Here is an 11,097-nt window from a genome sequence, read left to right as displayed (position 1 = left end):
TTCTTTGTTTAAACAGTGGCTCCTGCAAAGTGGGGACTCGAAATCTGTCTGGGATTTGAGATCCGAAGCTATTAAACATACATAGTCCATGAAGAACTCTTTCGCTGCGGCATGAAGGAAGGTGATGACCAACTTCACCGTTCCATAGAAATAGAACGGGCTGAGCCATAAGAGTACGTTACGTTTGGGTTTGATAGCGCGGACTGACAATCTCATGTGCTATTATTGAAGCAGTCCATCGCATGCGCATACATATTGGCATCGTGACTGAACGTATGAAATGGAGAGCCTTGTGATGTTCAATCCAATCATTCAAACGCTTCTCAAAAGTTTCTCGGCCGTCCGCTCAAGTGTGCAGAACTGTTCTTGACAGCCAGCCAGGACCGTTTAGAATGTTGGAATATTTCGAATAGAGGTACCTTAGAAATACTTTCATCGTCTGTCATTGATCTGCACAACTGGGAATGAACCTTTTGGCGGTGTCATAAAAATCAGAAATCAATCGAATATATATTAAGTGAATCAACCATTCATCGATTCAGCTCACTAAAAATGTGATTATATTCATCTTAAAAAATTATATATATATATATATATAACTTTAAAATGAGTGATTAATTTTCCCCTGCTTCTAGAAGAGGCCGTAACCATTTCTGTGCCCACAGAAGATGTTAGACGGAGACCGGAACCAATCCATGAGCAGCTCGACCCTTTGGTAGCTATCAGTAAATTTTCCTAACATTAGACGCGCGTCCGTATATATTGACAAAGTTTAGGCGTGTGCTTGAAAAATTAAATAGGAAAATATATTTTTGAAAACAAATATGGGGCGGTTGAACTTCGCGCGAAGGGATAAAGCCATCCAAAGGAGGGAAGGGAGGGAGAGGAAGGGGAGGAAGAAGAGACCGAGAGAGAAAGATGGCTTCCTCGTCGCCCTTCTCGCCGCTTCTCCTCCCTGTAAATTGCCGTCCTCAACCCCAAGAACCCGTTTCTCTTCTTCCGGCAGCCCTAGTTCATTCTCCCTCCGCAGCTTCTCTTCGTTCCCGATCCGCTCTCGGCGTTTCTAATTGGACCAGATCAAGGCTTCCAGCGATCGCTGCTGTTTCTTCTTCTTCTTCTTCTTCTTCTGCTACATCAGACAGCGGTGGTTCTCCATTACACGCTCTTATCTTTGATTGCGATGGCGTGATCCTTGAGTCGGAGCACCTGCACAGGCAGGCGTACAACGACGCCTTCGCTCACTTCAATGTCCGCTGCCCCTCCTCGCCGTCGCAGCAGATATATTGGGACTCTGACTTCTACGATGAGCTCCAGAACAGGATTGGCGGGGGGAAGCCCAAGATGCGATGGTACAAGTCTTCGCTTCTTCGTTCGGCCATCGGTTTTGATTGTTGCTCTTTTTTCTGTTGACGGCACCCATTGCGTGATTTCAGGTATTTCGGGGAGAACGGATGGCCGTCTTCGTCGATCTCCGAGGAGCCTCCTGCTGGGGACGAGGATAGAGCCCGGCTGATCGATACGCTTCAGGTGAATTTCTCATCAGATTGAGGTTATCAATCTTCCAAATATGAATTCTTGGATAAAAGATCAGATCTGAGACGCCTCTGTTTGCTGATTGCTTATATGAAATAACTTTTTTGTGCTCTATGGAAATTCAGCGAGGGTTTCTTTCTTTTTTGGGGAAGTGGATGTTGGTTCTTTGACGCTTTTAGACCTGCACAATTCTTCTGATTTGCACTTATCGCATCAATGAGACACGAAACAGTTGCAGTATAAGAAGAAATTGATAGTGTCCGAATTCCCGTGGATGAAATTGGTTTCTTGAGAATGAATGCGACGTACACGAATCCGTCGATCTTTCCGAAGTTCATATGGCGAATGAGGCTATTTAGCTCGAGGCTCCTAAAACGTCAATGCTTATTTATACCGGCCAATGAGCTAGGATGTTATAGGTGGTTGTTTACATAAAAGCCCTTAAAACTTATCCGGAAGAGTAGTATCTTCCCAGTAAAAAGGAATGACGGTATCGGAGTGCTTATAGGGAGAAACGTTTGCAAGACCAGTGATTTATAGAGAAGACAGAATCCCATTTACCTTTTTTTGTTGGCCAGTCCGGTTTATGCCGAGAAACCCACCCCGTGTACTAGACTATTACTACAACCTGAAGGTCTCGGGCTGTCGCCGATCTAAGTGTCGGGAGGCGTCTTATGTAATTTCTAATGAAATGATTGTCAAGTTCAGTTTCTGAAAGGGTAGAAATTTAGCAATAAGCATTTCAAGATGATACATCTCTTGTTGCTTAAAGAAAAATGAAATTGCAGCATTTTTTCTGCTATTTTGGTTCTTCAAAGGGCCCCATGTTTTCCCTGTTTATTTGTATGACAATCATGCCACCCCATAGTTTGTCTATGTATTGAAACTACGGATGTCAATTGTTCCGATATAATCTGATATTTATGTGGAATCCAAGTAAATCTGATTTTATGTGATTAATGATCAAATCAGTAATCAGATTTATATTTGTATAGGAATTTTCTCACTGAATTAGATGGATATCCAATTTCTGCAGGCATTCAAACTTGATTGCATATAAAATATTTGATATGTTTTTGACTTTTTTTTTCTCTTCTAATTCAAATCTGAGTGCGAGTCAGGTTAAGCAATATCTGATTACTCTTAGACAGTAATTAGCTATATTTGATCTGATCCTGATCCTTTTGACATCCATAATTTAAATTTCTTGCAGTTATAACTTATAATCAATTGTCATTCATCTATCAATGTTGTGATGTTTTTTTTTTCTCTCTTTTTGTAGGACTGGAAAACTGAGAGATATAAAGAGATCATTAAATCTGGAACTGTGAGAAGCATATGATCTGTTTTGTCATTTATCTCCCTCCAATTTACTTGTCAGGGATACTGATGCATTAATATTTGGACATTTGGCTGTGGGAAGGTGAAGCCCAGACCTGGTGTCATTAGGCTTATGGATGATGCTAAAGCTGCGGTGAGGAATCTTATTACCAAACACATATTCTTTTGTGCACAAGCTCTTGAGTTCATGCATTTTATCAGTTGTTAAGTTTTGATTCATTCATGCAAATTTAGTTTGTTCTCTGTCTGCACATTTTTTGGTGCTGTACCACGATAGCCTATGGCAGTACACTTGATCTATGTAGAATGTTATTTCAACAAAGAATATTTTTCTTTGAAGCATGTTTAGCATGACGACGTATGGTTCACTATTTTATATGCTAGAATGGTGCCCATAATGTTGGCATCTATTTCTTGGTCATCCTCATCTTTGTAACTCTTGAATGTTGATTCTGGACTATCTCAGATTCAAACGCGTTTAATGTGATTAGACATACTAGCATATTAAATTGGTTGTTATACACTTTCGTCACTGTTAATGAAAAAAAGGAGAAAGATGAATAAAAGGTTCAGGAAAGAGGCAAACACACAAAGTCACGACGGACTTGTATGCACTCAATTTTGGAGGACGGAAACTAATTTAACTGCTCATTTACCATTTGGTGGCTTACTTAACTGGATATGTATTTGTCCTATGGTGCAGGTCATCAACTTAGCAAACATTTGTTTTTGGTCTTGTAGGGGATTAAGCTTGCAGTATGCTCGGCTGCTACGAAAAGCTCAGTGATACTTTGTCTTGAGAATCTATTGGGAGTTGTAAGACTAAGAGCACTTGCATCATTCAAAATTAGAACTCAACATATCCCTTCATGAATATTTATAATTGCTGGGGCATGTGCAGGACCGTTTCAAACAACTCAACTGCTTCCTTGCAGGTTCTATATTCTATTACAAGATTTCTTAGCTAGGCTGCTTCTCAGATTAATTGTCCACCCAAGCAGTTCTTGTTCTAGTAGTTGGTGCTTTGGTTGTTATTTATAAATGGGGTGCTTTACTTTGAGCTGAATAAATTTTATTTCTTAACCTATGAAACACCAGTGCACCTGGCAGACTAACGTGTCCATGTCGACTTGGCCCGACTCCTCTCTTCACTAATCCCTTCAACTTCTTTTGTTTGTTTATAGTGTAGTTTATTCACATCTTCACAACTGTATAAGATGGACAATGAACTAGTAAGTTAAAAGCCAACTACAGTTTAATGTTGTTTGCAGGTGATGATGTTAAGGAAAAGAAACCAGATCCATCAATATACAAGACAGCTGCGAAGGTAGTCATTGTTCTTCCATGTTTGTGTATCCAAATGTCTTCACGATCCCTGTTTGTCCATTATTTAATTACTCTCTTTGGCGTTTCAGATACTGGGAGTGCTACCTGAGAATTGCCTAGTGGTGGAGGACAGTGTCATTGGCTTACAGGTGAGGTTTCTGGTAAGCTAGCTAGCTTAATTTGGGAATGATGCTGAATTATTTTTTTCTTATTCTTTTCTTCTTTGCCCTTTTACATTTCAGGCAGCATCAGGTGCAGAAATGCATTGTCTTGTAACATTCACCTCCTCAACCGCTAACCAAGTGAGTTTCAAGCTGATAGTGTTTTCAACCGCATAAGTTGAATATTTACCATTCGAAAATTCTATGTTGATGTGTTGGACACGTGTATTTTGTTCTTGCAGGATTTTAAAGATGCAATTGCCATATATCCAGATCTTAGTAATGTCAGGTACTTGTTGCTCCTCACTGAATAATTTGCCTGCAGAAGTGTTTTTATGCTTATGTTCTTTGTTTCAATGATCCACAAATTACGTGCAGATTAGAGGAACTTGAGTTGCTGCTTCGTAATTCTTTAGTTGCCAGGTAGATGTAGGAGGTTGCTCAAATTTGGTGCATGAAAAGTGTCCTTGTGTATACTGAATATTCATACAGAGGGATGTACTGCCTGTTTAACAAGCAGTGGCATCATGTTTTCCACCAATGATATTCATTTATTGGGTTGCTAAATGCATATCCCACTATGAAATTTGTATATCAGTTGTTGGTCTCATTTGAGTTTAAATGTTCAACTATCTGAAAGTCATCCTTCAGTTCTGCATTTGCCAATTATCGGCTGCTGATATCAAGTAAAGAACCATTATATTTTTTCAAGTAACAAGATTCTGCTTGCTATAAATTGCCTGACAGGGAGATCTATAAAAAATTGTGATATCTAATAATATTCAAGTGTGAAAGCCACAGACCTATTCAAACAGAAGGATGCTGTTATGAAACTGTTGAAAATATAAAATGGATAGGACAATGGTTGACAAAAATTCTTCATTTTCACAGTATTAAATACCTGCTGGATGAGCTCATGATGGAATCTAAGCAAGAGTTATATCAGAATAGATCACACTACTTTTTTGTTATGCACCGGGTATAGAATGGATTGGATCCTCACGGATGATCCAATAGTGCTTATAAATAAGGTCGAAGGACCTTAGATGAGGGGGACGGTGATTGAGCGTTTTACCTTCCGGGCAGAGAAAACCCTAATCAGGGATTAGGGCAGCGTGGGTGAGTTTAGGGGTTTTAGCAGGGGTCCTTACTCTTGTAAGTTGTAACTTGCTGTGTTAGTGGGTGACTTAAACATTTTTTTCTAGAAAATTTCCTCATTACTCTTGTCCCGCTTCCTGAACTTGTTCACATTGTTAAATCGTTCTCACATCTTAGAAATTATTCTCTCTGAGAACTTGAAGCATCAGAAGTGACCAAATTTAAACATAAAACAAGAAAAGGGGAAATATCAAAGTCATGTTCTTGTCATATTTGATATGACATTGTAACGGAAAGTGGTTGCTTTTGCAAAAATATACTTTTGTGGTAACTTCACATGTAAGACAACAAGGAAAAGTGGTTCCAACTTTTGCTCAAATAAATTGCTTTTTCTGGATGCTTCCCCTCCTAAAGTATTGCTGAAAGCAACAGGTGAGCGACCTCCTGTGGGGTCGCCACATTTTTTGATTGATATCATGGCCTCTGAAAAGGACCGGTTGCAGTAATTGCGCCTGCACAGGACGGTTCTTTATTAGTTTTTTAGCATAATAGTTATAATCTGATTAGTTAACCTTCAAATTCTCAAGATTTGAAAATCGATTCTTTTGGCAATCGGATCTTCTCCGATCGTGCAGGAATTCCAACTACGTTCATCCACATCCGCTTCTCATGACAGATCAACCCATCAAGTCCACACGATGGACTTTAGTCTTTTGAGTTATAACAACGGGCGCAGTTAAAAGGAGTATCTGACGAAACAGGTGTGGCCGCCTCCCATATCCCAAACGAGTTCCAAGTCGAATAGCAGAGTCGGTACTTGCTTTTCGTCATCAAACAGCACCTGTACCAAAGGCTGGCATGACCCACCACCTACTGGCGAACTTGGCTGCATATTCCATACATAATGAGGGGAAACTGTTAGGATGTATATATATATGATAAAAACCAAACCACTTGTAAGAGACAAAAACCAGACCTACTGAAATTATTATTATTATTATTATTATTGAAATATAACTTTATGGATATGATCTTAAGAGTGAGTTGATGAGAAACATATATTAAGGTAATTGTTTTTTTACTTAAATAATGGTTTTTTAATAGCCAAAAAATGAACGGCTCTTATAAAAACAAATTTTTGGTAGTATAAAAATCTTTTTTTTTTTTTACAAAAATGATTTGAAATAATGCATGATTTATATTAAATGAGTGCTTCGAACCACATTAAAAGGATCATATTTTGTTTAAAATACTTTTTAACATTTATTTATGGGATCTGGTCTCCGTCAGAAGTGCTTTCCGTCTCACATTTGAGGTGAGACAGAGAAACAAGTTCCGCGACACCTGTTCACCAACATTCAAGCGCGCCATAATTCATGAACCAGACCCTTCGGCTTATCCCTTTCATGATAGTGAAGAAAAGCTAATTTCGCAATTTTATCGACCTCCCGTTGATGGCCCAAGGATATCCAAGACGCATGCAGTGAAGGGCTATTTAGATAACAGCTGATTTCATCTACTGATCAAGAAAATATTGCACCGAATTTCCAAATAATAGCAGGTCGTAACATTGGAAACTAAATTGGATAGTTAATCTGCATTAACGATATAGGAGATGAGATACATATAAGCTACCAAGAAGTACCTGGAAATAGCTCTCCTGCGTAAACCTAAAACAGACAGTATTGGAGGTCTGCTTTTATTAGAACTAACACAGTGAGACATGGCAGCTTTGGTATATATTATATATGATAGCTGGACGGACCTGTAATCAATTATTAGTCCCTCCGTGCTGGTGCAACAGTAGCCCGTTGAGCAAACTTTCCAGAGCAACATGGGACGGCCCACCTGCCAAAGAAGCCTTTTCTGCACTCTCTTTCCATTCGTTGGCTCTCCTTCTCATTTCCTTCCCCTTCTCCCCTCCCATGCACTCCTTCACTAATGCCTCCATCTTCACACTGCCGTCAATCTCCATTCCCATGCCCCATTTGGCGCAAGCGTATCTACAGTTGGTCGGCTGGTCTGCAAAGAAGGGCCAACATAGCATAGGCACGCCTGCGCATATGCTCTCCAGCATGGAGTTCCATCCATTGTGGGTGAGGAAAAGACCTACGGAGGGATGGTTGAGGACCTGCTCCTGTGAGCACCAGCTACCCATCAGTCCTCTTCCTCTCGTCTCCAATAGGAACTCCTGTGGAAGAATTGCCGCATCACCACCCTGCACAAGGTCAGGCCTGATGATCCATAGGAATGGGTACTTGCTCTTAGCCAAACCCCAAGCAAACTCCAGCAGTTGTTGGGGACTGATGACCGTGATGCTTCCGAAGTTGACGTAGATGACGGAGCCTGCCTCTTTCTCGTCGAGCCAGTTCAGGCACGACTGGTCTTCTTTCCACAGGCTGTTCTTGATGGCACTGAGCCCATTTATGGGAACTGTCCGGCTCAGTTTTAGGAGGGGGCCGGCCGTGAAGGATTGAGGGATTCGAAACTTGATGGCGTTCAGGACTTCGTGCTCTAACTCATCAAAGGTGTTGAAGATGACTGCAGAGGCCTTTGCAGCTGTCTGCGCATTGTTCATGCAGAAATTAAGCATGACGTCGTCCCTGTTGAGAGTCGTGATGAAAGTGGGGATGTCCTTCAGACGAATGTCCGGCATCCCCGGGATCCAATCGATCGCTGTTTCCATGTACCCATTTCTTAGCTGGGCCTCATCTGTTAAATTAATCAACCAAATTAAGTCCAAAGAACTCAAACCTTGTAAATAAGCAAAGACCACCAAGGAATTAATCGAGGGAATTGCTTCCTCGATCATCTTGAAGATTCGACTAACGCGGATGAGAAGAGGTGCTGTCTAAGAGACAATTTAGAGTTTTATACAGGGATGTTTTAATGTCTCTTTTAGGATGGGCTGCATTAGCTTGAGGGTTTTTCTACAGTACGGCAAACAAGAAAGCTCGAGAGGGGGGAGAGAGACAATTAGCTAGAAAAGTAGACGAGTTTGCGGCTTGGTTTTGACGAGTGGGTCAATGTAGTGGAAGCTAAAGGTCACAAAAACAAGCTTTGATTTCTTTCTTGTTTTGGAGAAAATGAACAGGGGAGATCTGGAAAGGAAAAGATCTAATCTGACGTGAAAATCTGGAGAACAGAGTGGTATGTGATTATGGAAAACAGGAAGCTGGAAACTTAATATAGAAACGAAGAAGAGATTACTTGAGTAGGCGCATACCTTTAAGTGGTGTATAGCCCTTCTGCACAAGATCAACGTAATGAAAGTAGGACCAAAAGGCACAGGCACTAGCAGTCCACAGGGCGACCCAGGGTACCCCAAGCTTCTCTGCTGCCTTTTGTGTGAAGGTCATGAACACATCCGAGACTATGCAGGTGACAGGTGGGTCTTCAGCTGACTCATTGATCTTCATGACAAGATCAAGGAAAGGACCGGCGAAGTTCTTGGTGACGGAATCGCAGAGCGCGACGATATTCTGGGTCCGGTCGGGGTCCGAGGGTGGTAAGCCGTCGGGCATGGACTTGAACCTGAAATCCTTGAAGCCCCTGACGGAGTCCGGTCCCCATGAGCGGACCAGGCGCTGATGGTTGTAATCTGTGTTGACAAAAGTTATGTGGTAGCCATTGCAGTGGAGAAGCTTTGCCAGTTGCATCATGGGCTTGATATGCCCCTGTGCAGGGTAGGGGACGCACACTGCATGGGGGTTTCTACTGGTCGTCGGTGCCGATGAGGCCATCCTTTTTCTCTGCTTTTGTTTCTCCGGTGAGCACTGAGCAGGATGGTACGAGTTCAGTACTAACAGATGGGTCTTGAGGCCTCCACTGGTGGTTTATGGTAGCCGGGGAGAAGAATTAGTCAAGTTGTCTCATGTTTGTTTGTTAAATAGTTGTGTGGTCTCCCAATCTCCCTCTTACCTTGGATGAAAAATAGTTGCTGGTTTCGATACATTCCTTATTTTGAGAGCAAGTTGACAGAAGGGCTACGGTGTGGACCATGTACTCTTTCAAGTCCACATACTTTCAGTTGCACAACCACATTTTAAACATTGGTGAACTTTTGGTTAACTTGGAAGTTGGTTATATGCACCGTTTGGTGCACAAAAAATTGATAATACCCTGCTTTATAAGGAGTTTTTTGTATAAGGACAAATGAAGTAATGACAAAGTTAACAATAAAAAAATATATTTCTTTTTAAAAAAATAATAAACTATTCCAACAACCACCTTTATTTTATATGTCTATATCGGGCATCCCTCACCTCACCAAGTGCATACAACTCACTCTTGGTAAACTTCATATTTACGTTCAAACTGGTGAATGTTTGAACCTTAGGTTGTGTTTATTTCACCACAGATTTTAGATCAATGGATTTAAGACCAAACCACCAGATCTTAAATTCATGCTATCCGATTTTAAATTCATGGTTTTACATGAAGCATAGATTAAAATTTTATGTTTTTATTTTAAATTGAAGATCTCTCAAAACATATCTTTTTATGCATCCTCAAAACTTAAATCTAGGTTATCAAATGCCAACTTTAAGGATTCACACCCTGATCATGTGGGTGGGGAACCCCATTTTCTGTGATTTTGACCCCGAACTTCCTCGGCACCAGCAAACTTTGGAATGACTGGTTAATTCTACAACTGCCAAAAGTACTTTCTGCCTATTGGTTTAGAAGATTTGCTTAATGGTAACTTCTATTGAAACTAGGTCGTTTGGGTGATTCTTAAGTTTTCTTAAAATTTTCTACAATGAACATCTCATCGCCTGGTCGCGAGGGATACGGGAAAAGGTTTGGAACGTAAGAGATGTTAAAAGTTAGAAAAAGAAGAAGGAAATGGCCACCTTGTTGCTTGGGTCCACAAAGAAGAAAGGTAATATAAAACGAAAGGTAACGGTTTAGGTGACGAGCAGCGTACGTATTTGCTATGATTTAATAACGGAAGGTGACATGCAGCCGGCGGCTTCGTCCTTAGGCCGCCAGCTTGTCGTATCAGGGGATGGAAGGAGTGCGATGAAATAATTTGCCGGAAAATTTGGGTCGTTCCAGAGCAAGGTGACAGCTTCACTACTGGTCATCGTCTTTTGAAGTGGACGGATTCCGATTGGAATGAGTGACGTTTTTCGTCCACTTCTAGTTAAACTTATCTCTAGGAAACCAACTCTCTAAGGCCACAACTTGATAGTTGAAAGTTCACACGCTTGGCATCGTTTGGTAGGAGTTTGGTTCATATTGATCACTGAACAGAAACCAAACGTCAATGCCCCGAACAGAAACCGCCTATATTCTTGTCTTTAGCATTGAGGAGCATCAGAAAGGCGACGTACGTGTGCATGAAATCGATGACACGAGGAAAACGGGAGAACGTAAGCAAAAATAGGACGCGGCTTACTCTGTTCCCAACAGCCAGACCATTTTATTCATTCGTCAACCAAATATTAGGAGGAGGGAAGAAGTAAGGTCACATTGATCGAGCAGAAGAAGGTGGGGTGGGGAGATGAAGTCACGGCGGATGGGATGATCGATCTTAGGCGGCTGCTCAATTCCCGAAGAGGTTCATGCACGTCCTCACGCAGAAGAAGGGACACTCGTCGGTGTAGTCTTTTGAGAAATATTTCATGCAGGC

The 11,097-nt window shown here is 41.2% G+C and overlaps 2 protein-coding genes across 4 annotated transcripts; one reads left to right on the top strand and one right to left on the bottom strand.

Annotated features, from left to right (window-relative positions):
* The first annotated feature begins 845 nt into the window (after positions 1-845).
* Positions 846-6,232, top strand: LOC116258811 (haloacid dehalogenase-like hydrolase domain-containing protein At4g39970). 2 transcript variants are annotated; one of them, XM_031636220.2, is made up of 11 exons: positions 846-1,349; positions 1,434-1,527; positions 2,816-2,860; positions 2,957-3,007; positions 3,616-3,690; positions 3,776-3,809; positions 4,146-4,201; positions 4,290-4,349; positions 4,443-4,502; positions 4,604-4,650; positions 6,095-6,232. In XM_031636220.2, the coding sequence occupies exons 1-11, from the start codon at positions 919-921 to the stop codon at positions 6,174-6,176; spliced, it is 1,035 nt and encodes a 344-aa protein (XP_031492080.1). In that variant the 5' UTR covers positions 846-918; the 3' UTR covers positions 6,177-6,232. The 2 variants fall into 2 exon arrangements, with proteins under 2 accessions (XP_031492080.1, XP_031492081.1); XM_031636221.2 differs by lacking the exon at positions 6,095-6,232 and adding an exon at positions 4,740-5,027 and having other exon boundaries at positions 848-1,349.
* Positions 6,210-9,376, bottom strand: LOC116258810 (7-deoxyloganetin glucosyltransferase-like). 2 transcript variants are annotated; one of them, XM_031636219.2, is made up of 3 exons: positions 8,686-9,376; positions 7,225-8,171; positions 6,210-6,345 (listed from the first exon to the last, which is right to left on the bottom strand). In XM_031636219.2, the coding sequence occupies exons 1-2, from the start codon at positions 9,200-9,202 to the stop codon at positions 7,231-7,233; spliced, it is 1,458 nt and encodes a 485-aa protein (XP_031492079.1). In that variant the 5' UTR covers positions 9,203-9,376; the 3' UTR covers positions 6,210-6,345; positions 7,225-7,230. The 2 variants fall into 2 exon arrangements, with proteins under 2 accessions (XP_031492079.1, XP_031492078.1); XM_031636218.2 differs by lacking the exon at positions 6,210-6,345 and having other exon boundaries at positions 7,125-8,171; positions 8,686-9,375.
* Positions 9,377-11,097: the final 1,721 nt, after the last annotated feature.

Source organism: Nymphaea colorata, chromosome 8 (genome assembly GCF_008831285.2).
Source record: "Nymphaea colorata isolate Beijing-Zhang1983 chromosome 8, ASM883128v2, whole genome shotgun sequence".
In the NCBI taxonomy this organism is placed as follows: domain Eukaryota; kingdom Viridiplantae; phylum Streptophyta; class Magnoliopsida; order Nymphaeales; family Nymphaeaceae; genus Nymphaea; species Nymphaea colorata.
The sequence above is the reverse complement of the archived record's forward strand: the minus strand, read 5'-3'. Positions and strand labels throughout refer to the sequence as shown.